The sequence below is a fragment of the Athene cunicularia genome, assembly GCF_003259725.1.
Source record: "Athene cunicularia isolate RWA chromosome 8 unlocalized genomic scaffold, athCun1 chr8_part1, whole genome shotgun sequence".
Taxonomy (NCBI): Eukaryota; Metazoa; Chordata; class Aves; order Strigiformes; family Strigidae; genus Athene; species Athene cunicularia.
The window spans coordinates 25223980-25245190 of NW_020799109.1; the positions used below are offsets into that span (position 1 = coordinate 25223980).

At 38.0% G+C, this 21211-nt stretch overlaps 1 protein-coding gene across 7 annotated transcripts in view; it reads right to left on the reverse strand.

Annotated features, from left to right (window-relative positions):
• The window catches only part of CRB1 (crumbs 1, cell polarity complex component), a 110314-nt gene that overhangs the window by 5839 nt on the left and 83264 nt on the right, over positions 1-21211 (reverse strand). Inside the window, exon 12 of one of the 7 annotated variants that reach the window (XM_026854318.1) lies at positions 1798-4191. The exons of 2 other annotated variants lie outside the window; for them this stretch is intronic. In XM_026854318.1, the coding sequence (XP_026710119.1) occupies positions 4165-4191 (27 nt within the window). In that variant the 3' untranslated portion in view covers positions 1798-4164. Of the gene's footprint in view, positions 1-1797; positions 4192-5506; positions 5795-14689; positions 15048-18557; positions 18993-19071; positions 20947-21211 lie in introns of those variants that run through there. 4 more of the 7 variants (XM_026854315.1, XM_026854319.1, XM_026854312.1 and 1 more) reach the window with 4 other exon arrangements.

A 21211-nucleotide genomic window follows, 5' to 3' on the forward strand; every position in this document is an offset into this window, starting at 1 on the left:
CACAGATCTCCACTTAAGCTTAAAATATAGGTAGCCCCCTTAGCAGTAGCACTGAACTGATAACAAGAGTTGCCAGAAGGCTCTGCAGTCTAGTCCCATCAGCTACTACTGTAGTGATTAATGGCTGAACAGTTAAATTAATTTGTAAAATTAATTGGCTGATCTGGAAAAAAAAAAAAACAACTGAAAAGTGTTTTCCCCCATGATCTTAGTCTGTTCATTGCAGTATTTAGGCATGATGACAGAGTGAAATAATTGTAAAGGGTGATCCAGAAAAGAAGAAGGACTGAGCAGCATTTTTAGAAACAGTGCTGCTGAGACAGAGGAAAAAGAGGTTTTCTGTTACTGGCTTGTCTGTGTGTTTTGCATAATGGTAGGGAGTGGGCTTTAAAAAAGCAGTTTGAACATAAAGATCCTGTATCACTGCTTCAGGATCTTCTGGTAGGTCCTTTTCTGTTGCTTCCACTGTAGATGGATCCAGGCTATGAACCTCTCCTATGTTTCAAAGAGAAGAGCCCCTCTGACCACTGCGGGACTGCTCTTGCATGTAGCTGCTTCTCTGGGGGTTCACAGCTGCACAGCACCTCACCTGTGGCTGCGAGTCTGTGATCGCCCTGAGGCGCCAGGTGGTGAGCAATGCACACCTCATGTCTCCTTGATTAGACCATCACAAGACATCACTTTTCAACTTCATATCACACAGGCTGCTATTCACTTCCCCATGTTAGCTTGTTAAGATCTGGTTATGCAATCGGCTGCTTGGGAGAGGGCCACTTGCTATGAATATACAATTTTTTGGTGTGTTTATCACAAAGCAGTGACAGAGTTCCACGCAAGAGGTATTCTGTGACCTAGAGCTTCAAAACCAAAAGGAAAAACTCTGGAAAGGAAAGGGTAAAGTGAGGCAAACTTAATTTTGTCTCAGCACAAACAAAATAGCCACAGGACACCTGGAAATTTATGAAGAGAAACAAGGTACTGAATCTTTCTGCCAAAGACCTTTGTTGTCAGAGAAGCCTACGAGACCTCCATATACTGTGACAGCCATTCAGAAATATTTCTTGCTAATAAATACCCATGCTATAATAAATATCACAAGCTGTTTCTGAATGTAACTTCAGCACTGCTTATGAATAACTAAATATATGTAGGGCAACTGAAGGAGGGTTAATTTACTCCACTGGGCAATTCCTTAGAGATTCTCATTATGCTTTGAGCAGGAGGTTGGACTGGGAGACGTCCTGAGGGCTCTTCCAACCTGAATTATCTTATTATGAGCCTGTTTAAAAGGTAGTCAGTGACAGAATAGCTGTGAGAGTTCCCCTGCCCCTAATACACATTAGTTGTCCGTAAAAGCTGTATCCTTAATGTTAAAGGATGCTGATGGAAAGATGAAGTCTGCTAACATTAGAAGGCCACTCTGCTTCTTGCTAAGATATTTTACGTAACATCTTCTCTTTATATGTCTTTGGATGTCAACTAGAGTAAGATGAATTTATTTTGGCAAAATTTTAAAAAAAGGAAGAAAAAATATTCTTGAATTTAGGTTTCATGAAGTGAATAGCTTCATCCACAAAGACACGAGGAAATGCAGGAAAAAAGCTTCTTTTGCCTTTTTAAAAACAGACTTTTTGGTTTTTCACAAGTGATTTAATTTCAGAGCTGATTTTTTTTTTTTTAATTATTAAATAAAAATTATTTTAAATGTTTAGATTAGATAAAATAAATCATTGAATAAAGTGAAACTTCATTGTAGGGCTGGCTTTGGTTACTGAAATAGATTATTCTGCCTTGGTTCCTGGATTTGCTTTGTAGATGAACAGTTTGGATAAGAAGGCCCCAGTTCCCAAGTCAAAGCTTAGTAGCATTTATTAATCCAGTATATGTATGCTTATCTTTAAACAAGCCATCTTCCAAACTGTTATTTTATATGAGGGGAACATTAGAGATTTGCCATATACGAACATTTTCATGTGTGCAGAATAGCACAAGGGAGCCAGCAAAATACACTGGGCCTCTTCCTCTTGTGTGTTTTACATCAGCATGACTTAGCTGATCTAATCCTGCTTTATGTCAATATGGAGGATGAGAATTATGGCCACAGACACCAAGGGTTGAGCCAGATCAGGGAGAGAGAAGAGCAAGCTGTGGTGCCAGCAGAGAAATCACTGTAGGTGTGAGAGAAGTAGCATGAGATTCCTCAGGACACTGCTACCCAGGCACAAGCTTTGCGTGGAAAAGTGTGGCTTGGACCAAGAGTATGTGTCTTTGGTCTGTGAAAGGCAGAATGTGCTCTGAAAGTAGAAGCATGCCTCTGTCACTGGGCGTTAAGAATTAGTCAGCCTCCATTTCAGCACTCACACAGAAATGTGCCTGATTCTGGATGCTTGGCAAGACAGCGACATCAACACGAGCTTTAAAACACAGGAATTGCCAAACCCCAGAAAATTCCCTTCTCTGCCACGTGTGGGGCTTTCTGGGAATTCTGCAGCTGCTTATATGTACTGGAGCTTTCACCAGTGAAGTCACTGGATCCTGAGTCCTGACACCACTCACAAGGTTATCACTTCATTCATGCTAAGAACATCTGATCCACGCCATCCAGATTTACTGCCCCCAAATCAAAACCATTTGCAATAGTAATGGGGGACGACTGGCTTGAGTGGTCCTAATCCATGTCAGAATTACTCTGAAAGGTTTGGGGGCATATAGGGACAAAACTGAGCAGAAAAGAAAAGACATTAACCTGATTAAAAAGCCTACAGAGACACTAAGTTTATTTCACTGGGGATTTACAACCATCTTATCAGAATTTTTTTCTGTTAAAGGCTGAATTCAAATAAGAATCCCAGTACTTCAAGAAGAAATCCTGTCAGTCATACACAAATCTGTTATAATGAGATGCACTGATAACCCCATTTTGTGGGACTACAGTTTATTTTCAATAGCAGTAAAGTGGCCATAAATCTATAGATTGAGTTTGTTCCAATAAACGTATTTTAAATGTGTGGCACATGAAGTCCCTTTTTCTGTGTTTTTTTTTTTTTTTTCACCTTCACAAGAAAGCACCTATTGCTCTCCTTCACATCATCTGTAAAACATAGCTGCTCTGCTTGTGCTAAACACCAGCCACCAGCTCCCAAGAGTTGCATTGGCCTAGATGTTAGGCTGCTGAGTTGAACTGATAGTCCATTTCGGACTCATTTAAAGAGAGCAGACTCATGTCCAGCTGAGCCAAACACTGCACAGGCCACCGGAAATGGGAAACTATTTTTAAGATTCTATATGCATCACCTATTTTCTTCAACTGCTTTATCCTCTTTATGCTTTTATCCTTGTTTCCTACTTCATGCTGTTGTCCATGTGGGTACCCCTCTATGTTGAGTGTGCCTATACACAGTTATAATTCAGGTGCTTGAATAATTTATTCTTTTCTACTTTGGTACCTGTGGCAACAAAGGAGGCAGCCCTTAGTGTCTGCAGTGCACCTTAGCTGATTTTCCACTGTTTAGCACCAGTGAGGTCACCAATTCCTTTTCCTTCTGCACACCTTACAAATCTTCAGTTTATCTTGTGGGCTTCAAAAGTGCATTTTCTATGGGAGTCACATTGCATAGCCATTCTTCTGGTCTCTGTCTGTGAAGGAAGTCATTCCAGAAAGGCACTATATTTGCAGTACTTTAAACTTGATGAAAAAGTATTTGAATTCTCTGAAACTGAGAAGCAGAAAGCAAGAGAAAAAAACAGGCCTAGAAAGACTGCTGCAGGGTTTCTCTCTTGTTTTTCTTCCTTAATGAGTAAGACCCGTTTGTCGGAGGACCAGATTCAGACTTGGAGCCTTCAATACCTGGTTAAGATCTCCAGAGCCTGAAGATGTGATGGCCTTCCCCCGCAGCCTGTAGCTCCAGTTCAGGGCAGCCTGTGGTTGCCACATACTGGCTCTGGTGCCGGTCACAGGTAGCTTTGCCGCCTGTATACCAGGTAAGCATGACTACTTTTCTCTCCACATCTTGGGAACTTCTCTAGCTGACACCATGTCCACTGGGAGGAGGCTATTCTGTTGTCCCTCATTCATCTCTGTAGTCCTCTGAAAATTTATCTATAGCACATATAGAGTTGTAGACAGTCTTGAATTTTTCAGCATTGCTGTTGTTGTTTCTGCCATCAGCCTCTGAGTTGTTTTCCTGATATCTGCAGGAAAAGACAATCCCATTGCTGGAGAGCCTGAATGAAACCTCAAGTCCTTTACATACCTCTATGGATATTGCTGAAGACAAAACTTAGATGATTACTTCTGATGTATGCAGAAGATCTGCAGTATAATATATACAGGCAGCTCACCTTGAAGAAGAATGTAAGTAATTTTTTTTTTTATTATTATTTCTCTATTTTCTGGGGGGTATTGTTGTCTGATATTATTACTATTGTTGGTGGATATTGTTTCTTAAAATGTCTCTGAAGAAACTACATTCACTACTACCTCTATCCAGTATACCTTTTCTCATAAAATGTAGTTTGAATACTTTGTCTTAGTTGAAATGTGACAGTTTAAATAAATTCCTCTCTGGAAATTGTAAACTTTTAGTTGTCTAACAGTTCTTCTTGAAATCAAAGCACAAATGTAGAGAGAATTAGTGCTAGAAGCTACAATGATAAACTGATCATCTGGCAGACCAGTTATAGATCAGAAAAATGTAATCTTTACTATCAAGAAGGAATTACATCTCTGGTGTCCTGTGAAAAAATGATGGAGATGGTTGAAGTCTAGGATTTAGCTGGGCTTGCAAGGAAAGAGCCTCATTAAGAAATTCTGACAGCCTCCCTCCTGACACATGAAGTCACACTGTTGTGACACTTAAAGATGTTAACAAGGAAGTTTTTTCTAATTATAGCGGAGCAAGACATTGGAGACTGGAGATAGAACTTTCTAAAGTGTTGCAACTAAATTGTAAAGCAGACTTTGGTTAAACAAGAGTGTTATGCTCATTAGTCTTGATCTTCCAGTCAGATCGGCATACACAGACCTCCTCCTCCCCACATTAAGCTGCAGGACCATTCCTGGTTCACTTGGAAACAGTGCTGTGTTTAAATCAAAACAATTTCCTCTCTCTCAGTGTTAGTACTTGCAGTGATGTTCAGCTCAGGTGGCCTTCTATTTACAATATTAGCCTTTTGGCCAAGTAGCTTGTCAAACTTGGAAGCTCACTTTAGGGAATTAATCTTTACAGAACAGGCTACATACAGTAACTATAATTTCTTTAACTACTCGCAGTATTGAAATATGACTTATATTAACTCTTTAATGGAAATGGTCCGGCCATGAAAACAGTGGTATTTAGTATGTCTGGGATAGTCTGTCTTAGGCAGAATAAATAATATTTCTGGCTTTGGCTACTGTATTTTATGTGAGCTCAGAGATGAACCTAAAAAAGCCAGAAGTACATAAGTAGTGCCTTAAAATCTCCATCAGATATTTTCCTGGATCAGTATCTTATAGGACAGAGTATTAAATGCCTTTTCTGTTAGACAGCAGAGTTGGTTATGCACAGAGAAGTGATTTGGCTGGCAGTTTGGGAGGTAAGCTCTCATTAAGCTGTGGGCTTTGGGAAGACTCCTTGATAGCATTTCTGCAGCAACTGCCAGTGTTAATTTTGTACATGTATTCCAGGTCCTTTTAAGATCATCTTGGTGGTGCAGCACAGATTAAATGTGCAACTCCAATGTGCTGTTACGAGATGCCTTTTAAAATTCTATCGACAGCCTCTGGTGTAGGAACTTCACCATCTGCTGCAGTCTGAAAGGATAAGAGGGAAAATCTATAGCTGGTGCAAATCCAGGCAAACCACGCCGAGGAGGAATTTGTCCCATAGCTGCTAAATCACAGACTAGACAAATGTTTTAGTAAAGGTGTCAGTCTCTGGGGTGTAACATCCCTTTCCAGTTTGGGAAATGCTTTGCGGTATCATATAGAATTATTTTTGTACATGGATAACAGTGCAGTGTATCAGGTGGTGTTTCTCCATAGGGGACAACTGCATTACAGCTTTGAGACAGCAGATTTTCTATGAATAAAACTTGCTGGTGAATAAAAGCCTTATCATTCAAGCATCTTGCAGGAAGGAATGGATGATATTTAAAATAAAAAGACTATGACTGAAAACAGTAATTTTCTGTTATTGCCCTGCATATAGCTGGGTTGATTTACTGCATTCCTATAGTTGTCCCAGTAGAAATGACTCCTGAAGAGGGATTTGGAAGAACACACAGTAGTGGTCTTTTGAGGAAGTCTGCTTCTGTTGTCATGAGAGAGTGAAGTGGGTGGGAGGGGGTCAGCAGGTTAAACCCAAAACCAGGTAAACAGGAAAAGATGCTACAATGCTGAAGATGAGGGCAGGACAGTTCCCAAGGAAAAGAGTTCAAGAGGGATTCAGTAGACAGAATGAAATAGTTAAAATGATGAGAAAAAAAAAGAGTTAATTTCAAACCTGCTTTCTTCATTGATTGCATAGGTGTTGAGCAGTCCAGCATGTGAAGGATAATATTCAGGATGGGGTTGATGGGAATGACAGCATTTAGATAAGAGAATGGGGAAGAAAATGATAGCATAGCCTATCAACAGCTATGTTAAGGGTGAAACTAAACCATTTCTAATGCAAACTTTTGGTTTTCTGAATTTTGCACATATTTTATCTATCTATCTCTCATTCTAGATTCCAATTTTTTCTGTATTGGGGGAAAAAAAAGATAAATTTTGCTGAGGTATTTGCAATCTGGAAGCACAAATTCCATCTAAGTAAACCCTGCATATTGTTTCTCATCACTAATATGTTTCCATGTACATTGTTTTCACCAGCATGATTCATCTGTCTTCTGTGTTATCAGTTTCAATTAATGAAGTTGTACAATCTGTATTGTGGGCACAGAACTGGTTGCTCAAAACTTTACTTTCCAACACAAAACAGTTGAGGTTAAAGATCTCTTCCTTAATTATTGATGCTAGTGGTAGATGTTCTTTTAGTTCTGTAATCAGGTCTTTGAGAACAGCACTAAGTACCCATCAAAGATTAGCATCACATACAGATGCAGCCACCTTCTGTGGTCTCTGGTCCTTGACTGTGACAATGTGAAGCAGGGTCATCTATCTCCCCCAGGTCCTGGTTCTCCATAAGAACTGGTACAACCTGTGCTGAAGCTGTCAGTCTTACCTCTTGTTGCTTTCTGTGGGAATGAGAAAAACTGCTCTGTCCACTGGTGCATAATAGGTGGGCCAGCAGAGTACAGTATAGCAGAAAGAGAGTTATGATACCTGTTTTATTTTGTAATTGCCAGACATTTTCCAACCCTAGTTCTCTGCTAATAAGCTAAGCCTACAATCTCAAAACTGTTCCAATGAAATTATTCTCCCTATTTGGGGCTAAGCTCCTGCAAAACAGCCATGTGTTGCTACCTAGCATTAATATTATGCTGTCAAGTGGTGATGAAGTAAGTAGCTATTTGACTGTCTCACACTGTCAGACAACAAGGTATCAAGTCAACAGCTAGCCTTTGCTGGGTGCAGCACTTCAATTGCAGCCATCTTGTGCTTCCAACTGTAAATATTAATGATATAAGATAGACCTTTATTGGCTACATAATACTTGCCTTAGCACACTACATGACACTGTTGCATTACTTAGCTAATTATACTACTTGATAAAAATTTTGAGTATGTTTTTATCCTACTGGCTTTTTTTTCTAGTAGAAAGTTGATTAGAGAGAGCAAACATCACTACTTCTTAGCTTCAGGAAAGACTTTGGAATCCAGAGATGCATACATGAAAAGAGTAAATGGAAAAAAAATCTATAAACCTCCATGTCAATAATTACTTCTTAAACCCCTGATTATTCTTGATTTAGACCTTTAATTTGTTGGTGGAGTTATTTTTTCTTGTGACTTTTTAAAAAAATGTACTTCCTTCTTGTTGATAGGGACATACAAGTGTGTCTCTACCTGTGAACCTTGCCTCTGTTCTTGGGGATTCATGGATCAAGTATTGCATACCTAGTATAGTATCCAGTCATTGTATTAATATTGCTGTCATTCAACAGGTTTGCATCTGTATGTTATCTGAACTAAGCCAACATTAATAATTGTTTTTTGGATATCTGCTGAAGATGCAAGTGGTTTATGAAGTCCCTTTCTATGTTATAGCCAGTAGAGTACATGAGAAAAGGGGCTCTAAATATGCGTTAGAGATTTCTCTTAACTTTCTACTCCATGCTTTTACCTTACTGCCACCTAAAGATAACTATCAGAAAGTACATTGCACTTCAGATTAGAGAGATTTACTCTAACATGCTAGGAAGTAAATGGCAGCCTTGTCAGTGTCTTTCTTTTAAGAAGATTTCCTACACTTTCAGAAGATTTCCTTGAAGATCATACTTCTTAGAGATAAGAAAAAAAAAATGCTGGCTCAGCTCACTGAATTTATCTCTGGCCCTCCAAGGTGAGGTGTATGACTATGATTGCAACTCAACCCTGTTTCTAGCCAGCTGACTATTTAGATCTGGGGGCTCCTCAGTACAGGCTGAAAGTAACATTTTCTACAGTTCATGAACTGAGGTCAAAATCCCCCTTTATCTGCAGGTGTAAGCTGTTTCTGATACAACCTCCCTTTTGATTCCACCTTTCTCAGATACCAGTTTTCCCCTGTTGAACAGTCAGCCTAAGAGATTCCCCCTTCTCAGCTCTATCCTTGATGCCTTACTTCTTCAATAGTAGCTTTCCGTTTGGAGATCCCCTTTAAAGCAGGCCAACTGAATCATGAAATAGAGACACAATTAGTTTATCATCAATTAGGCAACCCAGGGTAGAAATGGTAATTGAATTTAATTTCTTCATACTGCCTGAACACTGCCTGCACCAGTACCTGCAATCAGTCCCCAGTAGCCATATCAGGGCAGTACAGCCCTGCCCAGGCTCTAACACTCCCACTAAGAATGAGAATTAGCAAGGTCTAGTTTAGGATTTACCTGTCAGTCTCTATCTTTGGCAGTCTGTCACTTGCTTGCGGTTTGTACAGTAGTTAGTACACTGAGGCATGAAGCCCTGAGCAAGAAAACTTGAGTCTGACAGGTAGTCTTTCATGGAGCTGTTGCAATCGGGCATTTTTGCTGTACGAGGTTTCCTTTCTGGAGTAAAGTATGGCATTCTCTTTGTTTAAACTTCAAGAATATTGCACTTACACTGGTAATAAATTATTGATATGTACTTATTACAGGTTTACAGCCTGAATTTATCTAAACTTGCATTTCCACATGAACTAATCTGTTATCTATTGTCTGAGCACCAGCAGATGCTCTTCCCAAGCTGGCTGATCAGTCACTTCTCTCAGGCAAATACCCTTGACTGCAGTCTTCACTCCACTATGCTGGTGCCTAAGGGCTCACCTCCATGCTCTGTGGGACTATCACCGATTAAAGACTGCTGAAGGATCTTGTTTTGTTTTTAAATAGTCTCAGATACTGAAAGGATTTGTCTCCATCACTCTCATTACCTGTAACTGCCTCAAACAAATGATGACCCATTTTGTTAAGCACCTGGCTGTGGTTGTGTTGCAATGTTTGGAGATAGTTCATCCTCTGTCAAAATCCCATTCTGAAGTCTCACAAACCTGACACTTTGCTTGTTTGCTCTCTTTACTTTTTATACCACAAAGCTATTTAATTCAGCTCATAAGTTAATCAGTGTTTTCCAAGATGCTTCTTTATGGGTCCAAGTAACTTTTCTGATTGATACTTGCATGCTTCCTTAAAATATTCCCAATCTCATGCTTATTTCAAGATTGGCAAGGTAACCATGAAATCAAGCAAGTTATATATAATTTTGGCACAAGTCTTATATATTAGTGTTTTCTTCTGGAAGAATACTGCTTCCTCTTTCATCAGTGGTTTTAAGAGAGGATGAAAATAGTGATCACGAGGTAGGAATTTTCAACTTCTTCAGGTGAAATATGTTGGTTTGGGGTTCTGGTGCCAAGTCAGTTACATTCTGACCAGCCTGTGCATCAGGCCTGAGTGCTTCTCTGGGAAGACGGGGTAGCTGAGCACTGAAGGGAAATACCACTTCCATGTGAACTCCAGCTAGAGAACTTCACTGTTTCGGAGACTATTGCTTATCAGCAGGTTATACCAATAACACTTTATCTTTTTTAAGTGTCATGGTTAAAATATCCTGGGGTTGATTGTGCTCTCTCTCTCTCTCTCTGTTCAGTTCTTAGTAAAGGACAAGATGATAAAACTTCTGTACCTTACAGATGTTCCACAAACATTCACTTAAAATAATGAAGTCATTCTTACTGAACTAAGAAAAAGCCCAGGTGTTCACTACTGTCCCTATCTGTATGATTTTTACAAATCCATTTTACTCACGATTTTCCTACTTGTGACAATTTATTTCCCTCAGTATCACTTTGTGTCTCCAAGGATCTCCTCCAAAACCACCTTCTGATGGCTTCCAGGAATGATAGGCAACTTGATAGGGTTTTTTTTGGGACTCATCTCTGCTCTGGCTTCTCCAGAGAGATCCTCAGCAACCCCTGAGTTTTCCTGACAATATCACATACAGAAAGGATGAGGAAAAGTTTATATGGGGATAATAACTTCCAAACTGTAGAAAGTGACAGAAGACACCACCTTTTACTAGTGGATTTAGGTCTACCATGAAGGATGTATTGCATTTTAATATGTGTAGAAATCAAGCATTTCCTTTTGGCCTCAATGAGTTTTGTGTTTGATTAAAGGAAACATTAAAATGAGAAAGGACCAAATGGAATTTTCCATGAGACACAGCACAGTGTGTTGCATGACCCTTGTGTGCAATATGCTGCACCAGTTCACAAAATAATATGCTTTGGGATAAAAACGACAACAGTTACATCACTATATAAATTCTGTGGAGGAGATCTATGCCTACACTGCCATTTTACAGAGGGATTCGAGTCAGCCCAGGTAAAAGACCAAACATTAGACTTTATCATTTGTGAATACAAACTGAAATTAGCCATGCAGAAGACGTGATGTTACCAGGCCCTCTCAATGCCTACTCTCTGCTTCCTTACTGCTCTTAATTGTGAACAGGTTTTTTGTTTTGGTTTTTTTTTTGTGTGTGTTCCAGGATTAGCAGCTCCTAGGTGTCAGCCAGGTTTACTGTGTTCAGACCACACATCCATTTTCTGGATAACTGGCACAAAGCCAATGGGGAGAAAGTCTGTCACTTCAGGAAAGCAACTACACCTTTAATTTCACCCACAAATAATTACTCTTGGAGAAGAGGGAACAGAGGGTCCGGTCCCTTGGACTCTTGCTGGTGCAGCATGAGTGTTACCAGTGTTCCTCTAGACAGGAACAGTAATATTTCCATTCATTTCAGTAATGGATAAATTAGACCCCATTTATGTGCTTAAGAATCTTCAAAATCGCTACCCTAGAATTTCACAGGGTCCAACAACAACCAAAGTTGTCTGCCGTGGTACAAAATCTGCTCACTAAATAATTACAAAGGTTTGTAAAGCTGCTGATTCTCCTGTCCTTTCCATTGAATTACAGTAGTATCAATTTTTTTTTTTTTTACATTTCAGTGCTCTTAATCTTCTTAAAAAGTGAATAATTTGTTCTACCAAATACTATTTGAATAAATTTAAGGACTGTTATATTTGCTGGACAGTTATTTTGGTACAAAGCTCAGATATTTGTATAACAAGATTTGCCTCTCATTTAAAGTGGCTTTCTGTATCAAAACAGGTAAGTGTTCCCAATTTTTTGGAACCAAAATATTTTTCAGATCTTCAGGAACAGGAACTCTTTTTATTGCTTTTTAGTGGAAAAATATTCTATAAGACTAGTAACGTGTGCATTTTTTTTCAGATGTTATTAGGAATGGAATTTCATAACAAGAACTGAAAAATACTCTGCACAAGAATGTACTTTGCAAGCAGAGTTCATCAAGACATACATAGTCAGATTAACATGCCAGCCTTTTATCTGGAAACATGATTTTATAGACCTTTGATAGTAACCTCGAGCATATGATTAGTTTCCAAGGCATTAACACTAGTCTACAGGATGCATTTGTTATGCTGAGCTAATATGTCAATACTATTAAAGAGCTACAGCACTATCACAGTCTAAATAAAGTAGTGGTTGTAATTAAGGATCATTGTTCCCATCCAGGCACCTTAATAAATGTGGGTAGATTTTTCTGAAGTGCTTAATCTGTAGTACCTGTGAAATCTCCATATTTACCCTTTATCTGGCATACTTTATATATAAACATATCTAAGGTGTGGGGTAACTATTGGTCTTTCTAATTATAATGGTGGTGAATGAGCTTCTTTTGAAGACACCTTGTTCATAATCTGTCAATAAATTCCATGTAAAACCCCACACCCATGTTTCAGTTCTGTCAGTTTTAGTGAAGACAAACACTGAATTCCAAGAGATTGCTGCCACCATGCACTCAGTAGAATGAGTAAGTTATCATTCCCCATCATAACTCTGTAACTTCTACCCAGTTCCTTTTTCTTTTCATAAGTACCCAGGTGAAAGCTCAGACTACATTTTTTCAGCTTGAAAGTGGGGTTGGAATTTTCTTTTCTTTAGAAACTTTTGGTTAATTAAGCTATTTGGGATTTATGGAATTAAAACAGATTTACAGTCTCATTTCAGTCCATGTTTGGCCAAGTTGCCCACCAAATAAAAAAGCATCTTACTGTATAAAAGTGAAAGCTCATAAGTGACTAATGCCAGCTGTTGGGGTATCACTGCTGGTTTGCTATTTTCTAGAAAAATACCCATATTAAAAAAAAAAAAAGAGAAAAATTTACCACTGAACATAGCTTAATTTCCATTTTTAGTGGAAACAAACACCAAAAAGCAAACAAAAGACTTCTCAATTCTTGCAGCAAAATAATTTTTTCATCAATTGTATTTTAAGAAGCAAAATAAATGGAAACATGCAAAGTTTCAGCATTAAATCATAGCTATAGCCAGAAATACAAGAATTACCAAAATGTTCATTCGTGTTTTGTTAGTATTTATAATGAGATCAGAGTTACACTTTTAAAAAAAAAAAAAAAAAAAAAAAAAAAAAAAAAGAGTATTATTGTATTTATGACTTAATTGTTCTAAAGGAACTTTCAGAATACCTCTCCTCAGTGCTAAGCCTGCTGTACTATTTGAAGATAGGAAGAATAGATAAAAGAGAAAAGAACAAGAAAAAAGATGTAAAATTTAGTATCCGAACAATGCAGGCATGGAGTGCATGAATGTATTATAAAGTGAGCAATGACTGAAGTAAATGCCCATGTGATGTGAATGTGAGTCTACAGGGAAAACATTGGAAGGTGAGAAAAAGGAAAACAATGCTATTGCAACATAAAGGATGGTGTACAGACAAAATGTGTTAGTCTGAATACTAAATGTGTTATGTGAATACTGTACTTGAGCTGATTCCTATATTGCAGAGTGTTATGCTGTCATATGTCATCTGGGCTCCCTTTTCTGCTTATATTTACCATGCACATTAAATATTCAACTGCTTTTCACTGATGCGTGCAGTAATGCTGGCCTGTGAGGAGCCTTCTTGTCTCTCCCAGCTAAGACACATCAGATAACCTTATTGTCTTTGCATCCTAATGTTTTTGTACCTTATGTTATGACACTTAATTATTAAATGTGTTTCTTGCAATATCCTTTTAGAAATTTTAGTTAAATCCTGTGTTTTGCATACAGACTAATAGAAAATAGCAAGGGATATTAAGGGGCTGTTCTGCTCTGAAAAACAACTGTAAAAATGGCATTGTGACATTTCCAATGACTTCCAGAGCAGAGCTGCTCATTTTACAAATCTAAAGATGTTTCTTCTTACCCCACATTTGACCTGGCACAGGAATAAAGCTGGGGTCTCTCTGGCTCCTACCATCAATGCTAACAATTCTGCCATGACTTGTGATCTACAACCATGCAAATGATGTGAAAACAAATAAATTCCAGCTTTTCCCCACTCAGTTATGCTGACTGTGCCAGGCTAATAAAAATAGTAAAAATTTACTTCCATCGATGAAATAATATTCCTTCAATAAGTTATCATCAGACTGTAGCAAGTTTACTTGTCCTGTACAGTCGTTTTCTCTAAATAGTTGACATGATGAGGGTTTTCTCAAAGTAAGGTACTACTGAGAATAAATCGGAAGTACCATGGAATACTCTTTATGCTTCCAGCAGCGATTATATAGACTGGACTGCTTACTTCCTTCCCACAGTCTGCTCCCTGCATAGATCTGAGGAGCATCAGGAAAGCTGATAGGTGAGAGTCAGCTTTTGATTGCTGATAGTTCTCCTAACCCACAGCTTACTCCCTGCTTGGGAAAGCAAGCCAGCAGGAACATCTCATGGGCTGGCTACGCTGGCCATGCTTGCTGGAGGATGATGCCCTCAGTTCTGAACAGCGGTTCAGTCCTCTTTCCTTCGGTCCTCAAGTACTGCTGGCTTCAGTATGATTGCAGAGCATGTAAATGAGTGGTTTTAAATATCTCTGATTTCATGAGGTTACATTATTGCAAGGCAAGGGCCTCAAGCACAGTGAAATGGTTTAATTTTAAAAATATTCTACTGTACATGTTAGTCTTTCTCAACAGTCTGCAAGAGCACTGAAGACAAGCATCATAGCAGATACAAATGTGCTCACTTACTAAGACATCAGTCTGAGGCTCCCCAAGGGCTTGACCTCATCTTGCTGCCTGGAGCGATGGGCTGCTCAGCCACACCATATGAGGCAAACCTGGAGCTGACCTCCATGTATGGTGAGACCCTCTGCTCACTCTCTGCAGGTTACAACAGCTGGGATAAGATTTTCAGTGCCCTCTGGGGAACCCAAAGCTCCTCAGCTGGTGCTGTGGAGGAGCAGTAGGTGAGTGGCTTGTCTGAAAATCAGGGTGGTAGCACTTCTCAGTTTCAGTTGATTTCCCTAGCTTTGCTTCTTCATTTTATCACAATCCTAAGGCTGGAAGCTGAATATTACTGTCTTAGTGTTGTCAACACTGAACATTTAAAATTAGGCTAAGAAGAAAAATTATTATATTGCTTTAAAATAATTATATTTGAATATGAAAAATGTTTTTTAAAAATTCTGTCTTGAATTTTTGCACTTCTATTTCTCTTACAGTCTTCTCCAAGCTTGGGAGGGCCAGCATCTTATCTGCTTTCATGGAGGCTGAAATCTGTGCGTTGAAGCATAAATACCAGTCATCTGGGGCAGAATAGTTTGTTCAGATTGAAGGTGTTGACAATATTGCTACCCTAGATTCACAAATGAACAAACTCTGAAGTATAGAGGTGTCCTAACCATCTGCAGTAGGAAAGACTGTAAATTCAGGACAAGAACAAATCTATACTGATGACAAAGAGACCAAAGTTCTTTCACTAAATACTCTCCCTTACAAGTGTGTAAATTTTTTCTTTGGGATTTTTTTGTTCCTGGTTTTTGCATTTGAAGAAGCAGAATGCTAATGCTGCTTTTGCACTCCATCTCCTAATATTTGAGAAGTTTTTTGATGGAAAGAGATGGTGAAACATTGTTTTTTCTTTTCAAATAATATCCTAAAACTCTTCTAAATTGTTTTGTGATCTCAAGATATAAGCTGATAAGAGCAGTGGCTCAGAACAGGTGCAGTGTATAAACTAACCTGCATGGCTGTATTTACCATGATACATTGTTCTAGGTCTTGAAAAGAAAATATTTTCTATATTTCTGTCTATAATGGCAAGATAGAAGTATACAAGAGGAAGAAAAAAAAGTAAAACCACAATGAGACTGGGGGAAAATGGTATAGTTGTTACATTCCTGATGTCCACAACTTTTAGTCAAATGGTAATTATCCATTAATATCCTCATAAGTATAAATATGTAAATAGCTATGGAATGCATTATTCATGAATCACCAGGCATTAATTATTGTAATTAAGTATCATTTGCTATGTTCATATTACTAACCCTAGCAGTTAATGAATACATTAGCTAATCGCTGTTGAGCAGGTTCATTCAAAATTCTGTGTGTCTGTGCTATGGAAGCCTGAGAGAGTTTTATGGAATTTAGATTCAATATTGAACATATCTTACATGCTTATCAGTGTATTCTTAATGATATTAAATGTGAACTATAACCTCCAGTGCATGATGATTGTCCTTGCACTCAGGAGGATGGAGTGGTTCCAGCTGGAAGAGGATATGAAGGAAGCAGTGGTGCACATCAGAGCAGATAGCAGTAGCTACCTTAAGCAGAACTTTAATTCTGGAACATGGAATTCACCACTACTTTCAAGTTTTATGTATATTCACATGTACAATAGGAGAGGGTGTGCTTTCTGAGGAAGTGATGTCCCAAGGGTGCAGCTGATTATAAAGTTCAAGAAACAATTTCTAAGTACAGACTGAGCTGTTCACCAGTCGGTGCAGGGATGTGTCTGCCTTGTGCCAGCACAAGCAGAACACAGCACCAGCAGGATGTGCTCCTGAGTCTAATGGGGTCTGAGGGCACTCTTGAAACACAAAGTAAAATGAACAACCAAACTCTGCTATTTATTTTACTCTCTGGATATCTGTTTTGGGTAATACTAATCTAAATAAGACAGAAAGAAGACTTGTTGGAGGTTTTTTCATTGCTTTCTCAGACTATAGTTATTAGAACCAGGCTTTATGGTTCTTGTAGTAGAAATTTTGAAGAATTTTTTATTACAAACAAAAATTTCCTTATTTTTAGGGAGAATCACTAACTCAAGATATAAAAATTTAGTACTTGAACTTACAAGTTAATGGATACGTGGAATCTCAGTATCATCTAGGTTGGAAAAGACTTTGAAGATCATTTAGCCCAACCATTAACCTAATACTGACTCTTCCCAACTCCATCATATCCCTCAGCACTATGTCAACCTGATTCCTAAACACCTCCAGGGATGGGGACTCCACCACCTCCCTGGGCAGCCCATTCCAATGCCCAACAATCCATTCTGTAAAGAAATGCTTCCTAATATCCAGTCTAAACCTTCCCTGGTGCAACTTGAGGCCATTACCTCTTGTCCTATCACTTGTTACTTGGTTAAAGAGACTCATCCCCAGCTCTCTGCACCCTCCTTTCAGGGAGCTGTAGAGGGCGATGAGGTCTCCCCTCAGCCTCCTCTTCTCCAGACTAAACACCCCCAGTTCCCTCAGCCGCTCCCCGTACGACCTGTGCTCCAGACCCTGCACCAGCTCCGTTGCCCTTCTCTGGACACGCTCGAGTCACTCAATGTCCTTTTTGTAGTGAGGGGCATACAAGTGCACTCTCAACTGAACTTTTGGCTGTCAGGCCTGGAAAAATATTTGCAATGAAAGAACGAAACCTAATTTCATCACTTCCAGGCTGAAGCAGGGTTTTTTAAAATTTATTTTTAGTTTCACCAACATACTGTAGTCACATGCACCTAGTAAATCAAGTATTCAATCTAGTTTCTTAAAAATTAAATGTATTGGGAGTAAGAGAATCCAAATAAGCATACAACGTCAAAGATATTTTCAAATTCACAAGCACATGGCTCTTTGTAGTTAAAATTGTAATAGGATACTGCTGGCAGAGTCCGGATTGTATTAGAGAACCTGCAGAAGAGGGTCAGTCAGAGCCTGTTTCTTAAGGGTCAGAAGTAGGAACTATGATCAACAAAGCAAATCCATCATTCCCTGTTTATACTTCCAAGATGAAATACCTCTCATGTATTTGCCAAACACATTAAAAACCCACTTTCATTCATTCCACAGATGATGCAAATCCCTTTACTCTGCCTTCCAGTACCCCCACAACTGCCGTCTTTTCCCTCTTTTCAGAAATCTTAATTCTTTCTTAAGCCCTAACACTGTTACTTCTCATTACCCGTATTTCTGAATGACAGTCACTGGCATCTGAAAAACAATTTGAATCTCAGTATCAAACTAGAGTGATCCATTACAGATAATATCAGTATTCAGCATCACAAGCCATACCTCCAGAAATCATAACCTTGCTTGTTTGCTTTCTTTCATTTGCATGTCTGGTATTCCTCCTCTAATTCTGAGCATATTGAGATGATGGTTTTTCAAGTTCTTCTCAACACCTGAAGTGGTATGATGCTTTTTTCTTGACTTTTTTTTTTTTTTTTAAATGGATACTGAGATTTTCACAAAAGCATGAACTTGTCTTGGAGTTTGTGTTCTGAATAAAAAATCAAGTATCAAAAGTTTTGCAATAAAATTGCAACATTGGAGGTGTATGAAGATCTTGCTGTTACACCTTAATCTTAAAGCCTTTTCAATCCCTTGAATTATAAAAAACCTTAGCAATTGGATCTATTTACATAATGCTTAGTGTCATTAATTATCCAGCTGTTCAGCTGGTTTTTTGTGTTTGCTTCTATAACTGTTTCCCTTTAAATATCCTACATCTGCATTTCTTTTAAGAAACATATATTCAAGAAAGTTATTTTAATTAATCTGTTTTTTTAAAAAAAACCCTTTTAAACTAGCAATATCTCTTAATCTAGAAATGTCAGCTCTTCACTGGGTGTGTTGGAAGACCTGTGTGTGGGACAGGTCCAGCCTATGGGCTATGATAGCTCAATGGAAAGGGATGACCCATCAAAATGTAAACAGAGACCTTGTAATGCTCAACAATTTTCTAGGTATTGACAGTATGTAAGGAGGAACCAAGTAATAAGAGTCACTAAGCCATACAGATAAAATCCCTTCCTCTCTGAATTGCTGGTCTGGGGGCTTGTTTATTTCTTGTGCTCTGTAAGGTACCAAGGGCTGCCCAGCAGAAGTAGTCACCTTGGTGGGTAACACAGTATTGCAGCTGAGGTGGTGGGAGAGGTTGAACTGCTTCATTGGCAAGCACCCACCTGGCCCTGCGCTGCCCGTGCTCCTGGAGAGCGTTTGTGTGGTGTACCTGTGAAGTGCAAATGTTCAGAAAATGTGGCACACTTAAAGCAAATGAATAGTCATTAGCAGAAAATGAGGAGCAGACATAAAGAGACAAAGGCAGAAGGTTTATTTTATGTATAAAGGTAGGAAAGTTATGTACACATGCACAATGTAGTTGAGAATACAGAAGTACAAAGAGGAAAGGAGAAGCATTTCGGATTCAGGGGATGTTTCATGATGACAAGGCATTAGCAGAAGGGGAGAATTCAATTAGAGGTGTAAATTCAGTAAAAGAAAGAATGAACTGATGCTCTGCTAATATATTCTAGATGAGTAACTTGCATACTGCTGTAAATCCATATAAAACCTCTATTTAATATTGTATGCACTCATATCAAGTTTCTAGTCTTGAAGAGAAAGAGTTTTGGAATCTCAATACAGATATATTCTTTTTTTCATACTATGCATATAGATACAGTATGTCAGACATTATTACATATATTGTTTTCTAGCTTTCTTCAACACTAATACCATGATTAATTGTAGTATATCCTGTAGTGTATATTCTATAATGTACATAACAGTTCAATTTACTTATGTGGGAGCTGAATTAAACCCAGTAAGGAAAAAAAATCCAAAACTTTATTGTAATTTTTTAAACTTTAATTTTAAAAGAAACAAACTTGGTTTTAACAACTTTGGTTAGTAGCATCATTTTTTTCATATGAATTTTCAAAATTTATTATTTATCTGCTTTTAGTTAGCATTCTGAAATTATATGATAGTTTTAATTTCAAGTTATTTGTATTCAAATTTTTCATTTTTCATTTCAATAATACTGAACCAAGTAACATTTTGAGCTATGATTAAATGAAAGATAGAGTTTGGAATAATATTTCCAACATGTTGTTTATTATTTTAAACTTCTTCCTATGAAAGACATTTTAACTCAAAACAAGGTGAATGTTTTAATTTTTACTTTGTCTTTGATATTTTAAACCAAAATGCAAACCTTTCACATAGAAATATTTTGATTAAAAAACACCCTCTTTTTCTCTGACATTGTAGGTTTGATCATTTTATCTGGAGTAAAAAACAATTTTCCAAAACTATATTTCCACTGAAAAAAACCCCAAAATGGTTTTGGTTTGTTGTCTTTGCCTGTGTTATATAATTCAAAATAGTACACATGATTCCCAGGAAGTAAGATAACTAAGCCCTACCTATGACAGAATATATAGTTTTGTTTCTGACACTCATACATTAATTTCAACCCCAGTGCTGGAACATGCATTCCCATCTTGTGTTTACTGATTGTTTACAAAGAGGAAAGGATGTTTTATCTGAATGATTTTAAAAAAAAAAAAAAGTAAAATAAGACATTAACAAGAAAATTACCCAAATCACTCTTCTAGTATGATAAAGACAGCAAAGAAATCATCCTTGTGTACTATAATTATTATAAGTAAATATGTTGTGCTTAAGTTTTCATACTAAGGCAGGTGCTTGAGACAGGAATATGTGGCATATCACAGACATGAATCATGTTTTTTCCACAAATGTGCAGAAAATGTGGGGGGGTTTGTGTTTGTTTGTTTTTTTTTTTTCCCTGAAAATAGGAGTAGACTTTTTAATAACATGAGTGTTGCTGCAATTATGCTCTGAAAGGTATTCATAAAAATAACAGACTTTTGGACATTTATAAAAGGTGGGAAATAAAAAATAGAGGCTCGATCCTCAGGCAATGACTTCTGCTATATCCTGCCATGGCAAAACAGTAACCTTACCATCTCACTTATACACATTTTAAGGTGTCTTAATGCAGCTGTAGAATTAAAGGTGGGATTTGCTCTTCATGAACACTCCAAGTCCAATCCACAGCAGTTTGGATAGGACTGAAGAAACAGGGTCAGGTTTGAAGTGGGGGAAACGAATTATCAGTGAGCTCAAGGACTTCTGCAGTAGATCAGCTGTTCTCTCTGGAGTCATAAAACCTCATTGTATAGTGTTAGTCTTTCCTATAACTCTGCTACATGCCATATCACTTAATAATAAAACACCACCTTATACACGCTTATTCTTTTGAATATTTTTGACTCAAGGACACTATTTAAATGATTAAGAGGAGTACAGAATCTATACAGGTATGATAATGAATGCCCAGAGAAATGGGTCACCATATCATAAACAGGTTTTGCCTTAAAGAACTGTTCAAAAAACCAAAAGCTTACTTTTCACTACTGT